The sequence below is a fragment of the Mytilinidion resinicola genome, assembly GCF_010093595.1.
Source record: "Mytilinidion resinicola strain CBS 304.34 unplaced genomic scaffold BDZ99scaffold_15, whole genome shotgun sequence".
Taxonomy (NCBI): Eukaryota; Fungi; Ascomycota; class Dothideomycetes; order Mytilinidiales; family Mytilinidiaceae; genus Mytilinidion; species Mytilinidion resinicola.
In genome coordinates, this window is record NW_022985451.1 from 60,902 (window position 1) to 74,072 (window position 13,171).

Sequence of the window (13,171 nt, forward strand, 5' to 3'; positions counted from 1 at the left end):
CGAGATTCGATACTCCCAGCGTCGCTGGTGCGTAGCGGCTCTAGTGTTCGACGATAATTCGATGTCACTGTGGACTTCTCACCTGAAGCTTCGCTCTGCGGCACTGGCGGTATGGGGTTTCTTGGGGGAGGTATCGTAGGAGGCGGAAAGTCGCTATTCGAAGGGGACGACGTGGTACTAAGGGCTTGGGGGAGTCCTGCCTGACGAAGTTCCTGCTCCCTTAGTGCCACTGGAAAGGCGTCGTCGTAAAGTGCAAGACCATGGCTATATACACAACCTTTGTCTTCCTTCTCTTGGTCTGTCAAGCGGAAGCTTTCGTGAATCGCTTCTCGTTGAATGACAGGAAACAGCCGAAGTAGCATCTTGGGAGGTTCTTGGAGGCCTGAAATTACGGAGCTTTCTATGGGCGGCATCGTAGCGGAGTCGAAGGTGTACGCTGGCCAGGACCCCTCGATGTCCCCTCCACTGCCTTCTGCGCTTTGATCGTCCACAGCCGGCATTTTGGCAACGATCATCTCTCTCTCGAGGCGTGCAAGCCGCCATGTCTCTGCTGCCAGTTTGACAATGCGTCTGACGGCATGTCTAATTTGCTCCTCTTCCCCTGGTGCTGTGAAGTGCTTTATTGCGTTAACGACCTCCTCGACGACGGAACCAGCCGCAGAATTGATGCGCTGCTTTGCACCACTGCTCGTGAACGCAGCAACGAGGGTGTTTTGCCTCCAAACTGCTTCCTTCCGAGTACTTTTCCCACGAAGGTGGCTGCTCATTGAAGTGAACAGACCATCTGCCTTGTCGTAGCGGCGTCCCAAGCTGAAGAGAAAGGGCGTGAATACACGAAAGGTGATCAAATTGGAGACAGTGTGCGCAATATAGGCGGTACGCAATTGGCGACAGGCGTCAGTGTCTCCAAGGAAGGAGGGAAGTCCGGGAGGAATGGTGGCCAGAACGTCGGCAGGAGGAACGACAGGGAGGTGCGCGAAATGAGATTTGGAAAGATCCAATATTTGTTTCGAGAGTTGGCTAAATGAGTCTAGGCTGGTGAAAAACGATGATGGTCAGTAACTTTCAATCAACTGATAAGAGGATTTTACACTGTCGAAGCGATCGAACTACAATGGATTGATGGTGCTAAACGATACGGGACATGACCCCAGCAGTACCGTGGGCAGAAAATAACCGCATTCTCGAATGAAATGTCGTCACCCTAGGAAGCTGTGTAGCTCAGCTTGTAGGATACTCCCTCAGTGATGACTTGCTCAAAACCATATCGTGCTTCTCCGATGATTTTCAAGAACGACAAAGAAAAACTTACTAGAATGCGTCTCCCTTACTTTTGATGTCTGAGATGCCTCCATAACTCTCGGCCAGTTTTTCCAACCTTGCCTTCTCCATTTCCAGATTTGCAGCGACACTCTTGATGACATCAAGATCTTGCTCATGCGCAGCTTTCTCGTCAGTAAGCTGCTTCTGGATGTCGGTTGCCTCTTTGACACGCCCCTCTAGTTCTTGGATGAGTTTTTCGTATTCTGCTTTGTCGGCTTCGAACTTGGCTCTCTCTACATCCAGGAGTTGCTGAAGATCATGCAACTCTTTGGAGGACGTTTCCTTTTCCTCATCTAGGCGTTGCTGTAGACCCGCCAAGTCCTTCGAAGACCTCTCCCTTTCCTCGTCCACCAGTTGCTGTAGATCCGCCAAGTCCTTCGAGGACTTCTCCTTTTCCTCGTCCAAACGTTGCTGGAATCCTTCCATTTCCTTGACAGCCTGCGCCTTCTCATCATCCAAGCTCTTCTGAAGCTGGTCTATTCCCTTTGCAAGCTCCTCGTTCACGGCCTTCTCTTTTCCTGTCTGCTCTTTTTCGATGTCCAGGCTCGTCTGAAGCTCATCTTTCTCCTTTTGAAGCTGCTGCTTCTCTTCATCGAAGGTCTTCTGCAGCTCATCTTTCTCCTTTGCAAACTGCTGCTTCTCTTCATCCAAAGTCTTCTGCAGCTCGTCCCTCTCTTTCGAGAGTTCCTCGGCTTTAGCCTGCTCCTCCTCCATCTTCTTTGTTGTATCTGCATGCCTGTCGGTCCACACTTTGTCCGCATCATCTTTCTCTTGCTTGTGCTGAGCCGCTAGGGTGGTGGTCTGTTCTTCCCATTGCTTTTGGCGGGTTTCAAGTTCCTCGCCATGCGCCTTGATAAGAGTCTCACGCTCTGCACTCCAAGATTCCCGACCCTCTTGCTCCTTCTGTAAAGCATCTTCGAGGTCCTTCTGGATAGCAGTCAAATTGGCCTCGATTTCTTTCCTGACATTCTCGAACTCTGACTCTATCGCTTGCTTTTGGTTCTCGAAATCGGCGATCATCTCACTCTTTTGGTTCTCGAATTCGGCGACCATCTCGCTCTTTTGCTTTGAAAAGCTTTCCTCTGCCTCGACCCTTTTAGCCTCAGCCGCAAGCTCCTGCTCGTTCAGGCTTTTATCGAATTGAACTGCAAGCGCAATTTGCTCTCCTCTGCAGGGCTCATGAGGCTTCGATTTCCAGCTCTCAAACTCTTCTAGGAGACGCTTTTCCATATCCACCTTTGACGATTCCAGTGCTGCACGATCGGCTTCAAGAGCAGCCTTCGCCTTTTCGACTTCGACTTTGTTTCGTTCGTACCCAGCAATCCGATCCCTGAACTCCCTTAGATTTTCATCCTGGTTGCCAAGCTCCAGTCTATGTTTCGTTCTATCAGAGTCCCTTTCCTTCTTCTCTGCCTCGAGTTCCTTCGTCAGATGGTCGATATGGTCATCTTTGCGCTTGATGGTTTCGGCTTGCTGCATTTCTGCTCGCCGATTGAGTTCTTCGCGCAATCCGAGTTGTCCATGTGTCTCTTTGTAACGAGTCAGTAGCAAGTGAAGGTCAGGAATCGCAGACGATATCCGAGAAAACAGATCCCCGGATTCATCCTCAATTGCTGAGTTGCCATCTGGGCCTAAGCCTTGGTAATGCTCAAAACTGTTGCTTCCTCTTGATGCGACCGAGTCATGACGTAGCATTGGTGGCGGACTGTTCGAGAAGGGATCGAAGGGGGAACTGAAGCTTCCATAAGGGTTGTGGTAAGGAGGAGCGGAATTCTGAGGCTGCATGGGGTAAGGTGTACCGTTAACGTAACCATTCGGTGGAGACATAGGGTGATAGTATGGCGGAGCGCTAGGAGGTGTATGTGAGAAATATCTCGGCTGATAATTGGAGGCTGGAGGCGTGGAATAGTGCTCCGATGGAACCCTGCTTGCAAATTGGTGTTGAAATTGAGGTTGGGAAGGTAGACGAGATAGACCGGAGGGGCGAGCTTGGAAATCTGAAGGCCTCTCCCTTGTTGATTCGATTGACTGGCGCAGGGAGTCACGGCGCGCGACCTCAGATTGCTTGCGCTGAGGTGGTTCTCGAGTTGCACTCGGAGGTGGAGATGGTGCCCGTGGTTTTGGTTCCTCTGTCTTATCGGGTTCTTCTTCGCTCTGATCACTGGTGGATATCTCTTCTGCTGCCACGGGGTCCTCGGGCGTTGCTACACTGTTCTCTGCGACGGAAGTTCCGGGTATCGAGACTACGACACTACTTGGAGGAACAGTAACTTCTTTGGAGGCTTCTACAGCTGTCGGTTGCGCGTGGGTGGTCTCTTTCGGTATCGCAGACTCGTCGGCTGTCTTTGCAGGCTCTTCGGCTGTCTCTGTAGACTCGCCCACTATCTTTTTAGGCTCTTCGGCTGCCTCTATAGCCTCGTCCACTGCCTTTGTAGAGTCGTCGGCTTCTTTCGACTCTTCCGCGGGTAAAGTTGTATTTTCTTCTTGTGACACCGAGGACCCCGGCAATGATTCGGAGGGCTTTTGAATTTGTACTGGTTCTTGCTTAACAAGACTCGGTGAAGGTACAGACGATGTTAATGTAGGGGTAGATGGCACGGAATGGGGCAAGGGAGGAATCTCTTCCGAGAGATCTGGTAGTTTCGAAGATAATGCCGGGCTAAGGGGTGGGGATGTCCATTTAGATTGCTGCGAAGGGTTTTTGGGCCCTTTGCTTTTGGCCTTTTTTGCTTTCGCCATGTTTGCCAAACTTTGCTAGCCAATCTGTTGTAGATGTCGGATGCTTGGGAGGACAGAGCGATGTTTATGTCAAGTGTTTGTCCTCGAGATGGGTAGTATATATGAGAGGTGAGGCGAGTGGTGATACAATTCCGCAAAGTCACAGACACGAGCAACTGAAGGAAGAGAGTTGGTTTGCCAGAATATAGGAGGCTACAGCCCTGCGCTCAGACGACGCTTGGGATTGACCCAGATGTCCCAATGGCATGATGCCAGAGAGTTGAAGACTGGAGCTGTGGTGCTAGACATGCATGTTGGTCATGTGTTTCAATGCCAACGGGCGGATGAATGAGGCAAAGCAGTCTGAAGAGACGAAGCCATGGTGAGAATGAGATACGCGGCTGTCGCTAATTGCCGCAGACAATGGCGACTAGCTAATGAGAGGTGACACGGAAGGACTAAAGCGGACTCGATTGCAGGTGATACGGAGGCCTTACCAAACGACAAGCAGGCGGCAACGGTCAGCGCGTGGCCGAGCAGCTAGAGCGAAGTCTATATCAGCGTAGGACGCGTGGAGTCGCTCGGTTGGTGGTCGAGGACGCGGCTCGAGCAGCCCGGGAACCGCAGCTCGTGCTGGAGGAGCCACGCATGCAGCCCCTCGCAGCACGGTCGCCAGCGCGTTGGCATGCCAAGAGCGAGCACCGTGGACGTGAAGACATCGTGAGAGAGAATCGTGATGCTGCTGCTGCTGCTGCTGCTGCTGCTGCTGCTGTTGGGGCACAGCTCAAGGCGGCTGCGTGGGATCCCGGTCTTCCTATGACGCGTATTGTGTGATAGACGTTCGAATGGTGCATGATCCTGGACACACATCCATCTGTTGCACGACGGCCGTGACGGGTGTAGGTGAGGGTGGGGCCACGAGGTGTTGTGCTGGCACGTTGGAATCAGCGGCCAGCGGCCGCAGCTCCCAGCGGCCCGAACGCCACTACCTTTGTAAGTTCCCGACGCAATGGACGTTCGTGCCGTCCAGCGCGAGATCAGGCCTGCAACCCACGCGCCGTCCAGCCTCACCCTCAAGCCCAGCCGTGAAGCCGCTCTTCCGCCCCACGCAGCTCGGCCGGCTCGACGATGCCCCCCGGCACGAACCCGAACCCGAATCCACGGCGGCAGCATGCCGCGAGCGGCCAGGAGACAGCCAACCGTCCTGTCTGACGAGGATGAATCCGATGTCCCACCCTCTCCGCAACGGCCCTCCAAGAGACCTGTGACGGCGACCAGAGCTACGAAGAGCACCGCACGAAGCACACAGCCAGCCCGCACATCGTCAGCCCGTGTACCGTCGTCGTCGCTGTCGACACCAGCTACCACCCAAGAAACCTCCTCCGCAAGGCCGTTGCGGCCCTCACAACCCAAGAAGTCGCCCTCTAAGTCGCCCGCCAAACCGAGGCCTATACACAAGCCCATATCGTCCTTTTTCAGCGCCATCCCGCAACGTCAACAGAGTGTTCCGCCTCAAAACCTGGACAAGACTGCTGCCTTGCTCGCCGAGGAAGATGAGGACTTCATTCAGGACTCCTCGGACGAGGGGCCGTTTAGAATCTCTGATACCAAGACCGAATCGGTGACAGCTTTGGCTCTACGGAAACGCTCACGGAACACATTGGCCGATGGACTGAGTGGAGAAGGCGAAGGGATTCCGGCCGGCAGCCAGAAGTTCTTGAAAACACAGAAGGGGACTCGTGGAGCTGCCCCATTGCCTCAGCCTCTGAGTCTTGAGGTGGTCGATCAGAGGCCGTGGACGGAGAGATACGGGCCTGTCAATCTTGACGAATTAGCGGTACACAAGCGGAAGGTGCTGGATGTCCGCAAATGGTTGCATGATGTCTTCGAAGGCAGAGAGCGTAAGAGACTTTTACTCCTGAAAGGACCTGCAGGAAGCGGCAAGACTACCACAATGTCCCTCCTCGCCGATGACCTTGGGTTTGTCGCACACGAATGGAAAAATCCAACAAATGCTGCTTTCGGAGACGGCGGCGTTTCCATGACAGCACAGTTCGAAGACTTCATCGGTCGGACCGGAAAGTTTGGGAGCCTGCAGTTTCAGAAAACAGAGAAACCACAAGCAAAGCCAGAATCAGCTACGAAATCTGGACGAGAAAAGGAGGTCATCCTCGTTGAAGAGTTTCCGAATACTTTCACTCCTTCATCTGCAAGTGTGCAGGCCTTTCGATCATCAATACAACAATTCTTAGCCGTGAATACCCCTTCAATGGGAGCATTCCTTGCTAGACAGAAAGATCCTCATCACTCAGTAACTCCAATGATTCTGATAATCTCTGAGACTCTTCTCTCTACTAATACGGCTGCGGCTGATAGCTTTACTGCGCATCGTCTGCTTGGACCCGAAATCTTGAACCATACTGCCGTAACTACCATAGAGTTCAACCCAATTGCTCCGACACTTATGGCGAAGGCTTTAGACCTTGTTGTGAAGAAAGAAGCACGGAAGACGGGCAGACGGAAGACTGCTGGGCCTCAAGTAATCCAACGGCTGTCGGAGGTTGGTGATATCCGGAGTGCGGTGTCATCGCTCGAATTTCTCTGTGTCCGCGGAGACGATCAAGACGGATGGGGTGCCAAAGTCGCCTTCACAAAGCCGAAGAAGAGTGGACGAGACGCCGCACTTACAAAAATGGAGCAGGAATCGCTCGAAATAATCACTCAGCGCGAGAGCACTCTTGGTATCTTTCATGCTGTTGGCAAAGTTGTCCATAACAAGCGGGACGCACCCAATAGCACCAGCGACCTTATTCCTCAACCACCAAATTACTTTCCGGAGCTTAGGAGACCGAAGCAACCACAAGTTCACGTAGACGAGTTGATAGGTGACCTCGGGACGGATATCCAGACATTCATTGCAGCTTTGCACGAGAACTACCTGCTATCATGCGATGGTGGCAGCCCCGAAGACACCATGGACTCCATCAACGGGTGCATCGACGCTCTCTCGGACGCAGACCTTCTCTCACCCGATCGATTCGGCTCCGGTGCGGCAGCGAGACTTACGTTTCAGGGCACAACCGCAGACAACCTACGCCAGGACGAGCTCAGTTTCCAGGTCAGTGTCCGTGGCCTACTATTTAGCCTACCATCTCCCGTGAAACGGATCACACCGCCAGCCGGAACAACAAGCAGTAAGGGGAAAGCTGGTAGCAGGACCAGTGCCTTCTCGATGTTCTACCCTACGTCACTCCGGATCTGGCGACAAAGAGAGGAGATTGAGGGAATGCTTGATATGTGGATTGGCCGAGCTCAGAGTGGTCAGCTATTCGCTCCCCTCCTTGAGGCGGCCAAGAGAAAGGACGGTAAAGCTGGCGGCGTGGAGTCCTGGAGGAGGAACGGATCGTTATCACGTACCACTGATTCCCGATCAGACCAGCCGTCGAAGACTAAGGCAGAGGAAGAGCCAAGCTTAGTACTTCTCGGGAGCGGCAGCTCGGCCAAGCATGAAATGCTGCTCGAACGTCTACCTTACATTGCGCTCGTCATGCGGAACCGGATATCGGCGACGAAATCGGGTAATTTGAGAGACGTCGAGAAAGTGACAGCGTTTCACGGCATTGGTGGCTCCAGCGAGGAAGCTCTTGATGACGACGACAGAAACACGGATCTTGAGCAGTGGAGTACTGATCCTCCAACTGCAGAAAAGAGGAATATTCGAAGACTTGGTAAGAGTACCAGTGGGAGAAGCGAGTCTGCGATACCTGCGACAGCTGTTGAGAACGATGTTGCGAAGCTGGTGCTTAGTGATGACGATATTGAGGACGATTGAGGCGAAACAAATATTTCGGTAAATTCAAGATTATTGGTATTTGGTCATAATACTTGGGGAGAGGAACGTCGTGGCAGCGAGCTAAGAGGGTCTCTTTGCGCTAATGGCTAGCCTTCTACGAACTACTAATTCGAAGGGGTATCCTGAATCGTTCAAGAGCTGCATTTTCAAAAGGAGTCACAGGGTCATTCGAGTTTTGTATATCACGATCATGGAGCTCTCCTTCCCAGAAAGCTAGGAGCGATGTATTGTTCGAGCTTGCAAAAGAGCTGTTCAAGTATGTGATGCCATCGAGAGCAAAAACTCGTACACTATCAAGGTAGTAATCTAAAAAGTAGATACAACATTGAAGCGCCCTAAGACCTCCAGAGTGATTTGATGAATAACTGTAAGGTTCGGCGAGGTAAAGATTGGTTCTCAGCGTGGAGAGTTTTGCCACCGTTTTCACTCAATAGAAGCACCCTCAGTGTATGTTCGCGCCCGAGCACGAATATGTGTTGAAGACCTGATTTTATTCGTGTCGACATTTTATTCTGGTTTCGGATCTTGTTTGCAGACCGTTTGATGCCTAACCCAAAATTATAACTCTAGTACTAGTTGAAACAAATTCAATTTACCTAAGCTCGACGGATTTGAGGCACTAAAATCTTCCCTGAAGAGGGTCTATATAAACCGAAACCAAGAAATGGTGTTTAAGATTTATGCCCGTCATCACCGATCCTAGGAAGTAGCTGGGATATGCAGTTAGAGTGTATATTCGAGTCGTAGTGTAAAGAAGTGGACGTCACAAATGATACGCAGCTAGACAGGAGACATTAAAATGCTCAATTGCGCGGCCGAGTAGAAATAGGAGGGTATCAGCAACAGAAATCTAGGTACGTAATCAAAGCCGAACGCCCCAACCCAAAGTGCGCGTGAATCCAAATGCTATGATCAAGGGGTGTCCGGCTTGTACGCGCCACCATGTCCGCCGTTAGGGGGCGTTTCGGATGGGTGCAGCAAATCATCCACCCATTCCTCGACGTCCTCGATCTTGTCGTGCACCCACTCCCACCACGGTTCCTCAGTAGGATTAGCGACTGGTGTACTAGGAGGGGCCGGGGGAGGCATTGTAGGCAGGGCCACAGAGGGCATTGCCGGGATCGCCGATGGTTCCTGGACGTCCGAAGTAGGAGTGGCTCCGACGACAGGAGTTTCGGGGACACCAGACGTTACGCCAACGGCTGCTACTGTGGTAGACCTGGAGATGCTCTTTACTGGTGCGGCACTCGGAGACATGGCACTGCTTGCAGGAGACCCCACTGGATCAGCCGGTGTCTCATTCTCAGGCGTACTAGGGTCTGAATGCAAGCCCGCAGGTTTGAGTGGTAGGCGCATAGTTCCGTTGTTTGGCTTCGGCTCAATGCCGATGGAGTCGCAGACGATGTTGTAGAGTTCGATGTTTTCTGGACATTGGTTAGCGTGTTCCCGCAGAGTTGTTTAGAGGATTGTACTCACGGAAGGGTTCCAGACGGCTATTGGGCTTGTGCGGAAATGCTGGTCCCCTGGCAACGAAGATGGCTCTCATGAGAGGATGCTCGTGATCGTAACCGTGAAGACCTCGCGGATGGTACACGTCTCCATTTAATTTGCCCTGCTCGACATCAAACTCGTCCTTCGTGACGATCGCCCAGCCGGTGTTGGGCACTATCCACAAGGGCGCGATACGCTCGCTCTGGGAGAAGTGGTATCGTTCTGGCATGTCCTTATCGCGGAGGTATACCTCAATGTTAGGGTTCGTCTTTGCTTTCTCTTGGAGCTGTTTATGAAGACGATCCAGATCTTCGGGTTTCTTTGGGCGTAAGCCGTATAGAGGCCATCCATCGATATGCTCGAGCTCTTCAGGCTCTATTAGGTCTTCGAGCTGAATCAATCGCTCGACATCCGTTGTCGCCATTCCGTGGTCAGAAACCACGACAACGTTTACGACCTCTGTCAGATTGCGCTGTTGAAGGCCCTGGAGGATTTGCTCCAGCATATCATCGACATTCATGATAGTCTGACGAATTTCCGTGCTGTTCGGGCCATACTGATGACCATCTGCATCTACCACGGGTACATAGGCCGCAATGAGCTGAGGCCGTGGCAGGTCTGCTTTTGCCGCAGGACTGTCTGGGCCAGGAAGGTCCAAGAATTCGAATATTCTGTCCGTCTTCCGAGATAGCACCTCAGAGCCATTATATTTGTCCACATGGGCTGGCTGAATGTCACCGATATGAGCTTCGGACCCAGGCCACATATGTATGGCAGTCCGCACTCCTTGTTTCTCTGCAGTAAGCCATACTGGCTCTCCTCCCCACCAGAATGGTTGCAAACTCTTGTCTGGATCCGTGTAATAAAACTCCTTCTGGAGCTCGACGTCCCAGAATGTGTTCCCCACAATCCCGTGAGCCTCCGGATATAGCCCTGTAACCATTGTGTAATGATTTGGGAAAGTGACGCTCGGGAAGGACGGCATCATGTACTTCGGGGAGATGCCTCCTTGTACGAACCTGGTCAAGGTAGGAGTAAGACCGCGGTATAAGAAGTCGGCCCGGAAGCCATCCAGGGAGATGAGGATCGTCGTGGGGGCGAAGCTGTGAGTGCCATTGGAAAGGAGGCTGGCATTGTATTTGACGCTGGAGCGTTTGGATGCTCTATAAGCGACGAAGAGGATTACAAGAAAAAGAACGACGATAGAGGAGTGTATAAGAACTCGTCTCCAAATACGGCTCCGACGCGCCTAGTGAATCCCATTAGCCCTGACCACATCCGAGAGGTCTATAGACTTGCCTTTTTGTTGGCGAGCACGGCCTCGAGTCGCTGCTGGTCTGATTGTGATGAATTCCTCGACGACAACTCCGAGTCTGAGCGGCCAACGCCTTCCTCCATCTCATACATGAGTTCGCTGGACTCTCCATTACGAGCTCCCTTGCGCTCTCGCCTTGCCTGCCTCTTGAGCCGCTTCCGTTCAAGCCCTCCAATCTTTACAGGGTCCCCAGTACTCTTGCCAGAACGGAACAATGCAGGAAACTTGCCTGTTGCCCCTCCACGGCTCAGCAATGTTTCCCTCTCCTCTTCCTCGTCAAGTAACTCCCGGTCGTGCGAAGCCATCTCCGCAGAGGGTCTGCCATCATCGTGTTGGTCCTCGTCTCCTGAAAAGAAGTCGGGGTCGGGAGTGAGCCGCGCATTGTTTGGGGACTCGTCGCGCTGAGCCCGCAGCTTCGAATACTCGGAGGTAGACATATCAAAGTCAAGCGAAGCGGGCGATCATATTCTTGTAGGAGGGGGAGTTGATAGGTGTCCCTTCAGCTGCAGCGGACCTATCTTTGGGAACGAGTGGCAGGGGACAGGGGGTGGTGGGAGTGGTGGTAGGGCTGAAACTAGTGCAACTAGGCCAGCTCTGCAAGGGGCTCAATTTATATTTATTAATGTAGCGAGCGTGCTTTGACAACACTTCCAGCAGTCAATAAAGTAGCCTTTGAGCTGTTTCACCATCGCTCGTTAATGCTCTAATGGCCGAACTAATCCCTGGAGCAGGTGAATTGCGTATTTAAGAAGCCATCGAAGGAACGTTGCATTTCACAGCTCAGCCCAAACGACAAGGTCTAGATCAACTGGTAAGGCTAAGTTTAAAGAAGTGAATGTTAAGGATAGTAAGATTGTCAGGGCATCTGAACAACGACAATGTTGTCAGCATCGATCCACTGTAAGCCAGCGTTGGCTGCCCTTCCAGCGCTGTATAACCAAAGAAATAGATATATATGCTCTACCAGCTCTCCCCAGCAATATAAGCGCACCAATCCAAGCTCGTCATCGTCTATTGATCCGTCTTCCAATGCCAGAGTCTCTCGATGCATTGTTATTCCCCAACCAAAATCGCCCTTTTGGATGCACTTCGCCAAACTCGACCAAAATCGATATTGAATCTGCCGTGGCCAACGAGCAGTTTCAACTCTCCAAAATCCTCGCTCATCCAGTTCAAGGCGTCTCATACTCTTCTTTGGTTTGTATCGTCCAATGTTCCCTTCGTTAGACTTCATACTATCCAGTAATGGGGTGCTCTGAGACGGCCACTTAGCGGACTTGGTTGTAGATACTTCCGCGGATGGGGGAAAGATTTCAAAGGGTAGAGACGTAAACGTATAGTTCTCTTCCGATGTGCTTATATTCATTCTGTGTATCCCTCGATACGAGCGATCTTCAATAGACGGGCGAATTGAATTTGGACTCTTCACGCTTGACGCATCTTGTGGTCTCGGTTTAGGGCCTGTAGCCCTCCTTGCACGTGACTGGCCCACGCCTAAGCCTATACCGATGCTGACTTGGATCTCTCGCGCTGGGCTAGAGCTGTCTTCCGAAGTGGAGATGGACACAAAGCGTAAGACCTCGTCCTCGGTAACTAGTGTGCGAAAGTTGACTTGCTTCGTGCCATCTGGACCCAGGTGATTGATATTGGCTGGTTTACTGGCATGGCCATGACTGTATATATTTGATTGGTTACTTTCCGGTGATGGCGAACCATGTCGAAATAAGGCAGGAGGGTGGTTCAGGCTTTTCGGTATCAATTGATTGAGATCCCCAGGTTCGGATGACGAGTATGGGGCAATGAGTTGAGTTTCGAAGGCTGAAACTGCCGTCCGAGTACTGTGGAGAGTCCAATCAACATTACTCTCTCGCGGACTAAATGCACCGACAGCTCTGAGACTATTGGCTGGGTCGGCGATAGCGCCGTCCGTGCTGATTCGGGAGTGACTTTTCTCGGATACAGGCTGGCCGCGACCTTCGAACGAGAGGATCCCAGTAGAAAAGCTACCATTAGATTCGGTAAGCTTTCGCTCGAGTAGCATCTCTTTTTTCTTAGGGCTTCCAGTAGGTCGAGACAATGGTGCGTGCTGTGTCTGTACTTCGATAACTGATGGGCCCTCCAGAGTGAATTCACTTGGCATGATGGTTCCCAAAGAACGTGCTCCGGGTTCACTGCCTAGCTCTTTCGACCCTAACTCTTTTGGATTATGAGGTTCGAATGCAAGATACGCAAGAGCCTCAGCCCGGTATTGGTCATCTTGCTTCCGAGTTGTCGGAGCTGATATGTGAGCTAATATCTCGACGTTTCCGATCATCTTTGATGCAAGACAAAGGAGATGACCCGGAAGAAGCCATAATCTGTAATTGACTTGCGAAGTGAACAAGAAGTAAAGAAGTGAGATCAGGCGCCAATGCGAGGAGTACACAAAGCGATTGCGATGCACTTCCAATTGTTAAGAACGTATGGAAGAA

At 51.9% G+C, this 13,171-nt stretch overlaps 5 protein-coding genes across 5 annotated transcripts; 1 reads left to right on the top strand and 4 right to left on the bottom strand.

The window, feature by feature from the left end:
- Positions 1–206: 206 nt before the first annotated feature.
- BDZ99DRAFT_337468 (uncharacterized protein) lies at positions 207–1,037 on the bottom strand (the record flags this gene model as incomplete). Its single annotated transcript, XM_033714315.1, has 1 exon — positions 207–1,037. A coding segment is annotated over one exon (831 nt), but the record flags the coding sequence as incomplete, so codon positions are not given.
- A 64-nt stretch (positions 1,038–1,101) lies between these two features.
- On the bottom strand, positions 1,102–2,995 carry BDZ99DRAFT_465412 (uncharacterized protein). The gene has a single exon (XM_033720539.1). It carries the CDS (start codon positions 2,800–2,802, stop codon positions 1,312–1,314), a length of 1,491 nt encoding a protein of 496 aa, XP_033573578.1. The 5' UTR covers positions 2,803–2,995; the 3' UTR covers positions 1,102–1,311.
- A 1,694-nt stretch (positions 2,996–4,689) lies between these two features.
- On the top strand, positions 4,690–7,873 carry BDZ99DRAFT_489834 (cell cycle checkpoint protein RAD17; the record flags this gene model as incomplete). Its single annotated transcript, XM_033723015.1, has 2 exons — positions 4,690–4,869; positions 5,300–7,873. The coding sequence occupies 2 exons, from the start codon at positions 4,690–4,692 to the stop codon at positions 7,871–7,873; spliced, it is 2,754 nt and encodes a 917-aa protein (XP_033573579.1).
- A 933-nt stretch (positions 7,874–8,806) lies between these two features.
- On the bottom strand, positions 8,807–11,137 carry BDZ99DRAFT_489835 (Phosphodiest-domain-containing protein; the record flags this gene model as incomplete). The annotated part of the gene is made up of 3 exons (XM_033723016.1): positions 8,807–9,318; positions 9,371–10,634; positions 10,685–11,137. 3 exons carry the CDS (start codon positions 11,135–11,137, stop codon positions 8,807–8,809), a joined length of 2,229 nt encoding a protein of 742 aa, XP_033573580.1.
- Positions 11,138–11,408: 271 nt separating this feature from the next.
- On the bottom strand, positions 11,409–13,151 carry BDZ99DRAFT_573361 (uncharacterized protein). The gene has a single exon (XM_033728288.1). It carries the CDS (start codon positions 13,012–13,014, stop codon positions 11,557–11,559), a length of 1,458 nt encoding a protein of 485 aa, XP_033573581.1. The 5' UTR covers positions 13,015–13,151; the 3' UTR covers positions 11,409–11,556.
- Positions 13,152–13,171: the final 20 nt, after the last annotated feature.

What these genes read in the sequence shown, in the direction of transcription:
- BDZ99DRAFT_465412 (XM_033720539.1), bottom strand. Translation starts at nt 2,802, where the DNA reads ATGCAGCAAGCCGAAACCATCAAGCGCAAAGATGACCATATCGACCAT.
- BDZ99DRAFT_573361 (XM_033728288.1), bottom strand. Translation starts at nt 13,014, where the DNA reads ATGATCGGAAACGTCGAGATATTAGCTCACATATCAGCTCCGACAACT.